Consider the following 15407-nt stretch of genomic DNA (forward strand, 5'->3'; position numbering starts at 1 on the left):
AAGTTTGGTATGGCCCCCCAAATTCTAAGAACTTTCTATAGGGCCAGGATTGAGACCATCCTGACTGGCTCTATCACTGGATGTGGATGTGGTCTACATGGACTTTAGCAAAGCATTTGACAAGGTCCCTCATGAAAGACTCATCCAGAAAGTCATGAGGCATGGGATAAGTGGAACCTTGGCTGTTTGGATAAAAAATTGGCTTAAAGGAAGAAAGCAGAGGGTAGTTTTGGAAGGAATGTATTCAGCCTGGAGGTTGGTGACTGGTGGAGTGCCGCAAAGATCTGTCCTGGGACCCCTGCTATTTGTGATTTTTATAAATGACCTGGATGTAGAGGCAGAAGGATGGGTGAGTAAGTTTGCAGATGACACGAAGACTGGAGGAGTTGTGGATGGAGTTGTAGGTGGTCGAAGGTTACAGGAGGATATAGACAGGCTGCAGAGTTGGGCAGAAAAATGGCAGATGGAGTTCAATCCGGACAAGTGTGAGGTGATGCATTTTGGAAGGACAAACCAGAAGACTGAGTACAGGATTAATGGTCAGTTACTTAAGAGTGTGGATGAACAAAGGGACTTTGGGGTTAAAATCCATATATCCCTCAAGGTCACTGCACAGGTTGATAGATTAGTTAAGAAGGCCTATGGGATGCTAGGCTTCATTAATGGGGATTGAGTTCAAGAGTAGAGAGGTCATGTTGCAACTCTACAAATCTCTTGTGAGACCACACTTAGAGTATTGTGTTCAATTCTGGGTCACCTCATTATAGGAAGGATGTGGAAGCTATGGAGAGGGTGCAGAGGAGATTTACCAGGATGTTGCCTGGTTTGGAGAACAAGTTATATGAAGCAAGCTTAGAAGAGCTGGGACTTTTCTCTTTGGAGCATAGAAGAATGAGAGGGGACTTGATAGAGGTCTACAAGATTATGAGAGGCATAGGTAGGGTGGATAGTCAGTATCTGTTTCCCAGGGCACCAATAGCAAACACCAGAGGGCATATGTACAAAATTAAGGGAGGGAAGATTAGGGGAGACATCAAGGGTAAGTTGTTTTACACAGAGGGTTGTGAGTGCCTGGAATGACTCGCCAAGAATGGTGGTGGAGGCTAAAACATTAGGGGTATTTAAGAGCCTCTTGGACAGGCACATGGATGAAAGAAAAATGGAGTTTTATGGGGTAGTGTGAGTTTAGTACTTTTTTCTTAAAGGATTGTATGGGTCAGCACAACATCGAGGGCTGTACTGTGCTGTAATGTTCTGTGGTTCTTTGGCTCTATCACTCTTAGTCCCTTACACGAAATAGAGAAAAAAAAACCCTAGATTGTCTAACCTCACCCTATAACCCAAATTCTTGAGTAATTCCAGACTTACATTTGTGACAGCTAAAGAAATGACCAATTATAAAATTTGAAACTTGTAAAATTCTGTAATTGGAGGAGTGCAAATATTTATTTATTTATGTATTTGTTTATTCTTTCCATATTACCATATATTGCATTGAACTGCTGCTGCTTAATTAACAAATTTCATGACAAATGGCTGGAATAATAAACCTGATTCTGATTTTGATTTTGTAGGTTTGTTGAGATAGAAAAACATTCTAAGCAAAGAGGGGAGGTGTGACCATAGAAGGATTAGAAAGAAAAAAATGAGTGTTTTCTGTAATAGTAACCAGTAAAGATCAGCAAGCAAAGTTCAAAGTATATTTATTGTCAAAGTACATGGGTGTCCCCATATACTATCCTGACATTCATTTTCTTGTGTACTTTCACTGTAAGTACAAAAAACCACAATAAATCAATGAAAAACTGCATAACAAAACTGACAGACAACCAATGTGAAGAAGGCAACAAACTGTCCAATGACAAATAGGAAATAAAAACTAATAATAATTAATAAGTAATAAGTATTGACAACATGAGAAGAAGTCTTGAAAGTGAGTCCTTTGGTTGTGGAAACAGTTCAATGTTGGGGTGAGTGAAGTAATCCCTCCTAGTTAAAGATGCTCATTTTCAATCTTTTTTATTGATTTTTCAACAAAAAAAAGATACACATCAGAGGAGAAGTTATAGCCAATACATAATACAAAAAAGGTAGAAACAACGAAAGAATATATTCTGTCAAAGTCAAATAAATATAATATTGAGCTATTGTATATAAACAAGAAACCACAACTCCTCTTGGCAAATCATAGAGAAAAAAAAGACTGTAAATTTTTATATTAAGGAGAAACAAAAACCCCGCTAAACTAAAGTTAAAGATCCTGATGGTTGAAGGGTAATAACTGTTCATGAACCTGGTTGTGTGGGCCCTCAGGCTTCTGTACCACCTTCTTGATGGCAACAGCAAGAAGAGAGCATGGCCTGGATGGTGGGGGTCCTTGATAGTGGATACTGCTTTCATGCAATGGTGCTCTTTGTAGATGTGCTCAGTGGAGGGAAGCACACCTTGTGGATATGCTCAATGGTAGGAAGAGCTTTACCCATGATGGACTGGGCTGTATTAGCTACTTTTTGTAGGCTTTTTCATTCAGGGGCATTGGTGTTTCCATACCAGTTCATGATGCAACCAGTCAGTTTACTCTCTATCACACATCTACAGAAATTTGTTGAAGTTTTAGATAACATGCTGAATTTTCAATGTTTCAGCAGCAGATAACTTGAGGGAAAGTGTGTTAGCATTCACTGGTACTGAGAGGCCTGGATCATTGACCTGGAGATTTGAGTTTTAAATCCCACCATGGGGAATTTAAATTCAGGTAAATACATTTGGAATAAAAAGCTAGGATCAGTGAAAATTCTGTTAAGTATGGTATATATGTTTTATTAACGTTTATAGTAGTAACTCAGAAGCAGGCCTTTTCTATCCATTTAGTGCATGTGCTTCCTGGGAAACAATTCTATTAGTTCTATTCCCCTCTGCTTATATCCCTATACCCTGTAACTTACTCCCTCTTACACATCCCCATCAAATCCCCTTTGAATAGTTTTTTCATTGACTGAATAGCAAAGAGCATGAAAATCTTATAGGAAGAACATGTGAACTATGTAGTGGCATCCCCAATGTCAATGTTGGACCAGGAGCTGCAAGACATCAGCACTAACAGTGTGTGGAAATTTCCCATCACTGTTGAGCTTGGCCTACGTTTGAGCCCAACTGCAAACTAACAAATCTCCTTTTAATCTTCTGTTTGGACCAAGTAGTCATTTATTTCAGGGGCAATTGGGGATGGGCAATAAATGCTGACTTTTCAGCAATACCCATGTTTTTATTGTAGATTCTATATATATTAAAAAAACAGATAGGCAATTTTCCAGAAATGAGCATAAGCTGTCTTTGAGTAGGTGAACATGTGGAATATGAAACTCGTGTCTAAATGTAGTATGACACCAATGTTGCCAATAAGCTTACTAAGGAGAAAGATGAAATAAATGGATAGAGAATGGAATTTGTGATGAGTCTGTGGTTTCAGATTTACACAACTTTAAATCCAGGAAGTATGTGCCATTTTAATTTTGAATGTCGGATTAAACACTTTGTCAGTTTAGAGAAAGTGGAGAGGTCAAATGAGGTGGTAAGTATGGAAAGCTGCTTTTGCCAGCACTTGCCTAGGAATTGTTTCTAAACTTTGAACAACATGTAATGGAGAGATCCAAAAGATACACTGATTAATCTTGAGGAACACTAAGGATTAACCCAAAGTAACAGTTGTGAGTATGAAAAGCAAAGCCATTACTGAGACCCTCTACCTATGGCTAGTAAGGTGAGGATGGCACCAACTGCAGTTCCATCAAGCTGGGTAATGGCAGAAAGCCATCTGCATTACTCAATTGTAAATCAAAATGTATTGCCATAATGACAATATCGATTCAGCATAAACTACAGGATTTTTAAAATATAATGTATGATGACATGGCTCAATATTTCTGCAAAGCCCTTCTTTATCACTAGAGTAGACCAGTTATCCATTTTTGTTTTTCACAGTCAGCCTCAAAATCAATTGACAAGAGTGAATAAACTTGCCCCAATCTTCAACTCACTACCCAATAAGTCTGCTTGTATTTGTGATGTCTGAGGACAGAACTTCTAAATTTCAGTATTCATAGAAGAGATCCACATTCAGAATTGCTTTCCAGCTGAAGGTTGCTGCCATATTTAGAGCAATTATCATTTTCACTAGTACAAGAGAGTCGAGTATGAGGTGACGGGATCAGCTTAAATATGATTGGATTTGAAAGCTCAATGTAAAATCGGGGATTTAGAAGACAAGCAATTGAATCCAATCTCATGATCATGTACACTTTCAGTAGCCGCAATGTGTAACTTATGTCTACAGCACCATATTTTGTTCATGATCAAGCTGAAAGCCTGAACTTCTCGACTGGGTTCCATTGATGGCATAGTGAGTGACGGCTTTATCCACATAGCGTGTTCCTTGGAGCTTGTTGTCAGGGAGCATTTGGAATTCTATGATAATACTGAGAGAAAAATAAGTAGGGGAAGTGTCTGGGAATATATTCACTGTTGGAAAATCTGTGCATTTTTCTATGTCTGCAGCACTGAGGACAGGGTTAGTCTTGGCTATAGCCATACATTAAAATTAAATAACTTGTTGGTGCTCAATGTTTAGTGTTTTTCCATGAAGAATAGCCAAGTTATCATCTGTCAAATGATAATCCAGTGAGTTGCATGGTCCTTGAGAAAGGTTGGAAGAAAAGCAGATAGATGAGAAAGAGATCTTACATGGTTATCAGCTTTGAAATAGATAACTAAACACTACTATTGACATGATCTTATACAGTTCTGTTGAATGATTTAATAATTGCCAAGCAGCATTTCGTGGCATTACTCTAGATGTAAAAGCCTTGTTTGGAGAAAATAGAGTTCATCGTGACCCGCTATTTATACCTTTAATTGTAAAAAGTAATATAATTGACTTTTACTCTCATTAGGTTTGATTTAATTTGGGACAGAAAGAGCAAACAAAGTATTTATATTCTCCATCTGATAGCTTTCCAACTTTTGTACATGCTAATCAACAAAATAGATCTGAAGTTCAAAGAGACCCATTTTACAAAACATTATTTTACCCAGAGTTTAGGTTCATTCTGATAAGATTACCTCTGTTTTACAGAATATTCGGTATAGATTATCTTTAGAAAATTGACTGTCAGTAGAGATAGCAGCAAGCTTTGCCATCAGATTCTAGGCACTGCTAAAATTGATAGTCCCAAGCACCAAAGTTGTGTGTCAGCTGCTTCCTACATTTATGTTATGGAGTATTGAGCTATAACTTTATTATTAGCATTCACTTATACATTGTAAAATAGAAGTATTTTTAAAACAACAGGTTCTAAGAAATGGAGAACATTTAATTATATGTTAAATATTTTGTTTTGTGCAGTTTCCAGCCGTTTGTCAGAGTTTGGCTTTGAACAAGGCTATCAGACTTATCTACCAAGTACCAGCAGTGCAGGTTCAGTTGCCAATCTATCCCTAGGACGCACCAGACTTACTGCAAAAGCATCGAAATCAAATTCAACACCACTGAAGAAGTTAACGTGCTGTTATCCTGGTATGTACAGGTTTTCTTAAATGAATCATCATCTGAGTTAACTGCCGATCGTATGAAATCTCAGTGCTAATGATTCTGTACAGGTAGGGAGTTCACTGAAAATTCAGCTTCGGCTTTGGCACTGTGGCCAAAATCTTTCAAATCTACTAAAAGATGGCACTGTGCTATGCTCTAGCTTAGTGGTCACCAACCTGCTGAAGCCCAAGATCCCCTGCCTCGGCCATAGTGAAAGGCAAGATCAACTCCAAATAGATTAGTTACATGCATGCGCAGTGGGGCAGAAAAGACCGGAAGTAAAACCCCGCAACCTGGAAGCAGAAATAATGTATGAACACCAGGGGTCACCACCCTTTTTTTGCACCGCGGACCGGTTTAATATTGACAATATTCTTGCGGACCGGCTGATGGGGGGTGGGGGGGTTTAAATATGACTGGAATACAGTGATACGTAGTTTACATGGCTCTTGGCACTTAGCTGCTGTCCCGCTTGCTCACATTTTTAACGCTGGAATAAAACTCAGTAGGTTTGTATTAAAGTGCAGGTGCTTGGACTCAAGGTGCCAAAGCAGTTTTGAGGGCTTCATTGCCTCATTAGACAGCCTCCAGACCCCAACTCCAGCCCGCCTGCCGCCAGACACCTTGGCCAGCTGCGGCTGGTCGTGGGTGGGGTGAAAGGACAAGGTCAGGGTCGGAGGTCCCCGTGCCGGGGCCGTGGCGGTCGCAGTCCAGAGAGAGCGAGCAACAGAGCTAGGAATGCGACAGGGTGCGTCCCCGCCCCCCCCTTGTAGGATCTATCGGCCGACAAAAGTTTGCTTCAGTAGATCTTAGTGAGGTAGCTGCTCTGCTACTTACGAAACCCTGAACCCACGACTATTTCAGCACCGGGTTCCCCACAAACATTCGGTGTGCTAAACAGGTTTAGAGGTGGCGCCCATCTGTCCGCACTCCAGGCCAGTAGCAACGGCACTTCTCCCCGGCCATGCGAGGCGGCCGGTTACCCGAGGCCAACCAGTGATCCCTGGCGCGAGGGTATCACTGCATTTAGGTGACTGATGACCTCGCATGCATTCAAGTTCAACAAATCACATCGTTTCCTCACAGCCTGGTGGTTGGGGACCACTGAAGTACACTGTGTATTCACGTGGCGGGGGAGATACACAAATGTGCACTGGGCAGAAAGAACAAACCTAAAATCCCGCAACCTGGAAACAATCTCTCAACAGTATTTGTGTATTTATTTTTTTTCGGGATCCCCTGGGAAAGTCTCAAAGATACACCAGTCGATCACAATTGATGAGTTGGCGAACACTACTCTAGCTTATGCAACACAGACACTCAGTATAAAATTATTTTGCTAATGATTCAGTTGTGTCCTGACCCTTCCCATTGCCAGATAACAACGAAGAAATGGAATGGGTGGAGTGGAGTTGGGAGGTAGGAAATGTTTGAATTTGATTCTACCCAACTTCTCCCATAGATAAAAGACCCAGTGAGATTTCTTCAAGGAATAAAAGCCAAATCCTGCCAGTGCCTATTTACAACCTGAGGGCTTAATGGACATGGTAGATAAAAATTGAAGCATTAATTCCAGTAATTGTCTATTGAGAGTTGGTCTGTGTTCTTTTAGCAGTCTTTCCTTAGGCTCCAGGATTGTATCGAGAAAAATTATTATAAGCTGGAAGACTATTCTCTCCAGAAGAAACTTTTGTTGGCTCTTCCAGACCTTTCTTTTGTGCTTTTTGATTTTAAAACTGCGGTATTAATTTCACTCCCAGTGAATCGGAATCAGGTTTAATATCACTGGCATATATTGTGAAATGTGCTACTTTTGGTGGCAGCAGTACAGTGCAATGCATAATAAAAAAATCTATAAATTACAATTGAAATATACATAAAATTAAATAAGTGGTGCAAAGGGAGTAAAACCATAAGTTAGTGTACATGGATTCATTGTCCATTCAGAAGTCTGATGGCAGAGTGGAAGAGGCTGTTCCTAAAACATTGAGGCTTCAGGCTCCTGTACCTCCTCTTTGATGGTGACAATGAGAAGAGGGCATGTCCTGGGTGATTGGGGGTGGGGTCTTTAATGATAGGTGCCACCTTTTTGAAGCATCACCTTTTGGTGATATCCTCAGTGCCAGGGAGACTTGTGCCCATGATGGACATGGTTGAGTTTGTAATTTTCTGTGGCCTTTTCCAATCCTGTGCAGCAGCCCCTCCATACCAGAAGGTGATGCAACCAGTTAGAATGTTGTAGAAATTTGTCAGAGTGTCGGTGCAGACCAAATCTCCTCAAACTCCTAATGAATATAGCTGCTATCGTGCCTTCTTTGTAATTGCATCAATATATTGTGCCTGGGATAGATCTGCAGAAATGTTGATGCCCAGCAACTTGAAGCTGCTCACTCCACTGATGGAGTGGAAGCTCTTGCATATGGGACCACTTGTTTCAGTATGTGATTAACGCTATGCAATAATTGGGGATTGTCCATAGAATGGAGTTTTGATAGTCTAGTAATTCACTCCATTTCATTTCAATGCTCCTTGCCTATAAACTACAGTTTTATTTCTTTTGCACTTTTTACATCAATTAGCAAAAACCCGAGTAATATTAATATTTTTGCTGCTTAATATTTAATAGTTGCTGCAGTGTTGGCAAAAGAATTTCAAATAATTTTTCTGCTCAGGTTTACAAAGTAATTTGTTTATGTAGCATGTTAGCATGAGAACCTTTGTACTGGGTTGCCACATCTTTCTGTCTTCAGTACTGAGTATGAATGCACTGTAGCCACATCTGCAACAGGATAGGACCAGCACAAAACCAAAGACCTTCAGTTTATTACTGAATTGTGCCCCATTTAAAGTTCAAAGTAAAATTTATTATCAGAGTAAATCCATGTCACCACATACAACCCTGAGATTCTTTTTCTGCAGACATAGTTAGCAAATCTATAGAACAGTAACTTATCTTTAGTCCTGCTATTCCTGGAGCTTATGCTGGATGAGACCAAGAGCAACTTCTCTTTAATGTAGTGAAGTGTCCCAGGTGAAACAGCATTCTTGAAAAATAAACTAATCTCCTCAGCTTAATTCTTTTAGGTCCTGTAAAGGGTTTATTGTGGCCACTATTCAGTAGCCTTCTGTTTGAATTGCAAGTGGAGAAGTCCAGTTATAGCCACTGAATAGGAAACACACACATTTTTCAAAGATTATGACAGTATAACATGGAGTATATCTTCAAGCATTGTTGCAGGGGACTGACAAATCCAGTCTATCTACGTACTCTGAGAAGAAAATTCACCCTGACCATTTCAATAAAATTGGAACACAGAGAATTTATTATAACCTGTTTTTAGAATAGACATGATCGTGAAAGGTCTTGTAATCTGCCACAAGTTAATATATGATACACTACAGAAATTACTATAACCTGTACGCAGCGATTGTCTGTAGAAGCTAAAATGTTGCTGTGTGAGTTCTATACGTAAAGTGGAAAATTAATAACTCTTCTATGCTACAACAAGAAGTATGTTAAATTTCAGTATTACAGTAAGAGTTATAGATAACTTTGGAGTTATTTTCTTTTAATAGATTTTGTGCTTGGAATTTGGTACAATGAGATTGAATGTAGATCACTGTTTAAACAAAATTGATATTTTCTTGCCAATGATGTGATTTGCGAGACAATATTTCCTCAAAATTTCCACATTTTCTATTTTATATTCACCATGAGAAGGTACATAGTTTGTATTTTCTCCCAGTGTTTTAATTTATGCATTAATCCACACGGCTTGGAATCATATTTGACCTTCAATTTCCCAGGCATAATACGTAAGCCTTTTTGTTCATTTTCTTCTGTCCTAAAATCACGGCATTTGCTTAGCCATCAGCATTTGCCTCATTTCCCAGGCTAATGTGAAAGATTGTGTGTTCTTCACAGCCAATTCTTATCACACCCTCAATGGTTAGTATTCAGAAATGTAAACATTAACCTGAATTTATACAAAATCTTCAATATATTAAAATAAAGGTGTTTAGTCAATCAAAATTTTATAAGTCACAAGATTATCAGGCCAGCTGAAAAAAAGATGTCATCATAGCAAGAAGAATCTGCAAAGAAGAGAGAATTATAAAAAAGAACAGGAGCAGTTTGATAATTCAAGAACAGTTTCCCTAGATGTTGGAAACAAAGCAGCCAATGGTAGGACGATGGAAATCAAGATGGAGTATAAAGGCCAGAATGGAGCATGATCAGTTGTATTCTTTCCAGAGGGGAAGATGTTGGGGTGAGGGTTGCAAGAGAGGTGTGGGAGTTGATGGTGGCAGTGAAAGGTACAAGCAAAAATGAAAACAAAAGATTTTTTTAAAATTCTGCTCTGCCTGGAATTTGATGTCAGCGACAATTGTAGCAGTCACCATTTCTGCTTATAGTTAACAACCTAATTCTAAAGCAAACACAAGGTACATTCAGTCTCTACTGCTTAAAAATCTATCAAGCAATGCTAACCTGATGAGTCTTTGGGAGAATCGAAGAAGTTATTTCATATAATGTATACAAATTTTATTTTTGCCTCTAGGTTGTGCATTTCAAACATCCCATGGAAATAAAGATTTAGATCGACATTTAAGAACTCACACAGGTAAGACATGCTTCTTGTATTGTTTGAAAAACAAAACATTACAGGTTCTGGAAATCTACCGTAATATAAAGGCAGGAAAACCTGGAAATAGAAGATCAGATTACATCTGTGAAGTCTGATCTTCAGAACTGATCATTAACCTGCTTCTCACTCCACAGGTGCCTCACCAGCCGACTGTTTCCAGCGCTTTCTGTTTTTAATTTATTGTAACTTTACTATTCAATTATTTCCAGTGATTTTACTTGTGAGAAAGTAATCCGGTTGGCAAGTAAACAAACCTTTTAAGTGAAGGCTATGAGTGTAGGGGGAAATGACACCTGGTTTATAGTTCACTGGAGATTTTACTATTGTCTTCCCTAATAAAACATTGTAAATACTCTTTTGGCAGCTACAATAGCTACAAATTCAAAATTAGTTTAGGCATAAAAGACAAAGAACAGTGATCAAGGGGTCATATTCTGACTTGATTAGTGGTGTTCTGCAGGATAATTTTGATGATGTTCATATATAAACAATTTGGTTTTAAGTTTAGGCAGGCTGATTAGTAAGTTCTGTACTGTTCTGTAATTTGTATTATGAAGGAAGTAGTGTTTGATTCTTCCCCCTTTCAATAGATGATCTTGTAATTGCAATGTAATGCATGATTGCCTCTGGCTTACTGAACTAATAGAATAATTTAATAGCTAGCCTTATTTCATTATTCAATTTACAATGTAAATGTTAAGGCATCTGTTCCCAGTTCCATGAAAAGTTTCCTTGCTATACATGGTACTTCCCTAAGGGGAGTAGATATCTGCCTTTGCAAATTTGTTGTAGTCGGGCAAGTGATATGATGATAGTTGGATGGCACTGATATGGTCTCTCTTCTCTGTTATCTTGTGATCTTTTACCAGTGCTGCATTTAGAAAGAGAGGGTGAATGATGGGCCCATAGCTTCATTTGCCACCTGATTTTGTTTATTTCCTATTTGTACAATTACTGTACTCTTCCTGCATTTCATTTTGCAAAATATGTTTAAAATATTTACAATGATTCTTTCAGGTTGAGGCTTATTTCAGTGTATATATGCTTATTTAAAAGAGAATTATTTTAACCTGTCTTTTCATTTTTTGACAGTATATTAGATTACGCAGTACTCTGAGGCTGAATAGTTAGTTAATTGCTATGAATTTCATCATTTCCAACTTGATTCTAATAGTTAATAATATGTGCATGTCCTACCTCAAATGAAGTTACAACATGTTTAGATGAGGACGTACGGTCTGAAATCGAGCTCATAGTTAGGCAAATTTTCTTTTCCAAATTTATCATTTCAAGTTTCTGTTTTGTAGGTGAAAAACCATTCAAGTGTGATCTTTGCAACAAGAGATTCAGTCGCCTAGATAAGCTGAAGATGCATAATCGTTCACATACTGGAGAGAAGCCACACAAGTGCCAGCACTGTAATTATGCTGCTGCTGACAGCAGCAGCCTGAAAAAGCACCTCAGGATCCACTCTGATGAGCGTCCATTTAAGTGCCAGATATGTCCCTATGCCAGCCATAGCTCCAGTCAGCTCATTATTCATCTTCGCTCTCACACTGGTAAGTCTTATGTCTGTCAAACATAGGCTGGATTTCCCACTGGCCAGCCATTTTAATTCCACACCCCATTCCGACATGTCAGTCCATGGCCTCCTTTACCATCACAATGAGGCCACTTTCAGGTTGGAGGAGCAAGCCTGGGTAGCCTCTATTTTGACAGCTTAAACATCAATTTCACTTAACTTCTGTTAATTTCTTTCCCCTACCCCTACCCCTTTTAACATCCTCTATTCTGACTCCCCTCTTACCACTTCTATTCTCTTCACCTGCCTATCACCTTCCTTTGGTGCCCCTCCTTTTCTCTTTCTCCCATGGTTCGTTGCCTTCTCCTATAAGATTCCTTCTTTTTCTGTCCTTTGTATTTTCCACCTATCACCTCGCAGCTTTTCATTTCATCTCCTCTTCCCCCACCTGCTTAGTTCCTGCTCACCTCGCTTCTCCTTTCTGCCACTTTGTACTCCTTCCCCTTACCCCACTGTCTTATTCTGGATTTTCTCTCTTCCCGTCCAGTCCTGATGATTCAAAATTCTGCCGAATCTCTTGTGTTTAAGTTTGTGTCATCAGGAAGTCAGCATATGTGAAAAGGCATACATATAAAGGTTGGGCTGGATCATAGTTATGGTTAGCTCGTGAGGGCTGGTTCTTGGTGCTACTGAAATGAGAGCCACATACATCACACTAACCATTATGCCAGCTTGTCTATTAAGTTAAATTTCATGACCTGCAATTTTTACTAAATTAATAATACTGATTCAAACAAGAAAAATACATTCAAAACCACAATTCTTGCTCTTGGTTGCTTAAACTATGTAAACTCTTGATACTAAACTCTCCTGCAGCAAAACAAAGCCTCTTTCCTCATATCTTCTGACAGCAAAACAAACTCTTCAATCCAGTTGTGAAAATCAAAGAAACTATAGATGCAGGAAATCTAAAACAAAAACTGTTAATGGTTTAAAATAGCAGAGCAGGCAGCATTTGTGGGAATAAACAGAGTCAACATTTCAGGTCAGAGTCCCTTCATCAGAATGAAAAAGGAGACAAAAAGAGTTTTATAAAGTAGTAAGGAATGTTGGAGGGGTACTGGGTGGGAAGGTAATGTCTGACAGTATAACCATGATGACTATAAAGATAAGGTGTAAACAAAATTCCCTGTCAGTTAGGGAATGGGAGCCTTGAAAGACTGAGAACATGTGCAAAACAACCAAGAGAAAAGAATGTTGGGGTTGCAAAATGCAGATCAGTAGGACAGGACCAGCATTCGAGCCTAAGCACATGCGTTCAGTCCATAGGAGTGACTCTGAGCCTCCTGTTGTCTGCCAGTTTAATTCTTTATTCCACAGGGATTTTGCTGACCAGCTATTTACATCATCTTTTGCCATGGTTAGGTACTTGAAAACAAGGGGTGTTGAACTTTTATGCTGCATTGACAAGCCGGGGAACTACAATCCAGTGAGCCTAACAACAGTAGCTGGAAAATTACTGGAGAATATTCTGAGTGATGGGATCTTCCAGAGTTTGGAAAGGCAAGAGCTGATTAGGGATAGTCAGCATGGTTTTGTGTGTGGGAAATCATGTCTCACAAATTTGATTGAGTTTTTTTGATGAGGTGATGAAGAGAAATGGCAGTGGACATTGTCTATGTGGGCTTTAGCATGGCCTTTGACAAGATTCTGAATAGTAGGCTGGTCTGGAAGATTAAGTCACATGGGTTCCAAGGTGAACTAGTCAATTGGACACAAAATTGACTTGGTGGAAGGAGTCAGAGGATGGTAATGGAGTTGTTATTCATTTTGAAGTCCTGTGATTGGAGGTGTACCCAAACGATTGGTGCTGTTCCTTATCATCTATATCACCAATTTGAATGAGAATGTAGTTGGCATGATTTAGGAAGTTTGTGGATGACAACAAAACTGATGGTATAGTGGACAGCAAAGTGGCTTATCTAAGATTATAATGGGATCTGAATCAGCTGTGGAAATATCAGATGGAATTTAACAAATGTACCGTGTTGCACCTTGGTAAGATAAACCAGGGTATGACTTGCAGAGTAAATGATAAGGCCTTGGAAAGTGTTCTAGAACAGAAATCTAGGGACAGAAGTACATAGTTTCCTGAAAGTGAAGACATGTAGACAGATTGATGAAAATGGCATTGAAGATGGTGGGTAAGTGAAGTAAATTGCCAGTGGAAGCTGCAGAGGTGGATACCATTACACTTAAAGGCTTTTTAGACATGTACATGAACAGAAAAGTTTTAGAGGCTTATGGGACAAACAAAGGAACCTACTCAGCTAGACAGTTGGTCGGTATGGACAAGTTAAGCCAAAGGACCTTTTACATGCCATATGACTCTCTAACTTTCACTGTCTGTTTCTACTAAGTTGTTTTCTTCATTGAAGCTTTGCTCAAAAGGCAGCATTTATCACTAAGGGCATTCACTATCCAGGACATGGCCTCTTCTCATTATTGCCATCAGGAAGTAGGGACAGGAACCTGAATCATGCAGCTTCTTCCCTTATTCATTAGATTTCTCCATAGTCCATGAAGACTACCTTATTATACTTCTTTTGTGCAATATTTCTTTAATCTTACAGTTTATAGTAATTTTGATTCTCCATTGTACTGCTGCCACAGAACAACAAATTTGTGATAGTAAATCTGATTTTGTTTCTGATTCTGAAAGGTCTGCTTTTAAAAATAGTACAGCTGTTGCTGCTTAGATAAGGGAACAAATTGTTGCAGTTGTACATTATTTCCCCCAAATTTCCATTAGCTCTTTGCCAACCTTTTAGGATATCTTAGTCAAGTGGTCATCCCAGTGTCTGAACATGAACAAAATATTTGAACCAGATACAGTCTTGTTCTAGGCATTTGTAAATGCTGATCTTTACAGAAGGACCCACTCAGTAGCTTTATCTATTGATCCATTTCTCGGGGAATGGATGAAGCTGACAAGGCAAAAGTTTCTTGCCGACTCCTGCTTGTCCTTGAGAAGGTGGTGATGAGCTACCGAATTGGACCATTTCAGTTTCTTCTCTAGGTTGCTCTGACTGCTGCAGATCTTCCATTGAAGTTACTTCCTCTGAATTTATGAGTACTTGATGGTATTGTCAATGGTGTCTTTGATCAGATGGACGGTGATTGAGAGCTGACTTGAGACATTTTTTCCACTCCCCTCTTGTATTCTAACTTACTTCCTTCTGAGCTTGCAGCACTCCAGTCACTAAGAACTAGCCCTGATGTTGTCATTAAACAAAGTTTGTGCTAAAGTGGTCTGGAGACTATCTTGTAGAAGCCAGCCATCGGCTGTTGGGCATCTCATTCCTCCCTTTGGATAATGACCCAATCACTGAACCTCAGCCATGGTCATCCTGACAGTCATGGACTTCATTTCCTTAGGAGATCTTCTGTCCACAGTTTCCACTCTTACTGTATCCCAGCCCTGTATATTTTGGACTTGTTTCTCCTCCCTGAAATCTACAAAAAGAACAAACCTGGAAGACTTACGGTTTTAGAATGCCTTTGCCTTATCAGAATTATTCTTTCCCCTCACATCCATTTTTTTCCCACTATCCAGCTGACGAGCTTCGCGACATTCAGTGTCCAATTA

At 39.3% G+C, this 15407-nt stretch overlaps 1 protein-coding gene across 1 annotated transcript in view; it reads left to right on the top strand.

Moving 5' to 3' along the window:
* The window catches only part of zfp64 (zinc finger protein 64 homolog (mouse)), a 53874-nt gene that overhangs the window by 29677 nt on the left and 8790 nt on the right, over window positions 1-15407 (top strand). Inside the window, exons 3-5 of the mRNA XM_059980478.1 lie at window positions 5402-5572; window positions 10150-10212; window positions 11544-11795. Coding sequence (XP_059836461.1) covers window positions 5402-5572; window positions 10150-10212; window positions 11544-11795 — 486 coding nt within the window. The remainder of the gene's footprint in view (window positions 1-5401; window positions 5573-10149; window positions 10213-11543; window positions 11796-15407) is intronic.

The sequence above is a fragment of the Hypanus sabinus genome, chromosome 9, assembly GCF_030144855.1.
Source record: "Hypanus sabinus isolate sHypSab1 chromosome 9, sHypSab1.hap1, whole genome shotgun sequence".
Taxonomy (NCBI): Eukaryota; Metazoa; Chordata; class Chondrichthyes; order Myliobatiformes; family Dasyatidae; genus Hypanus; species Hypanus sabinus.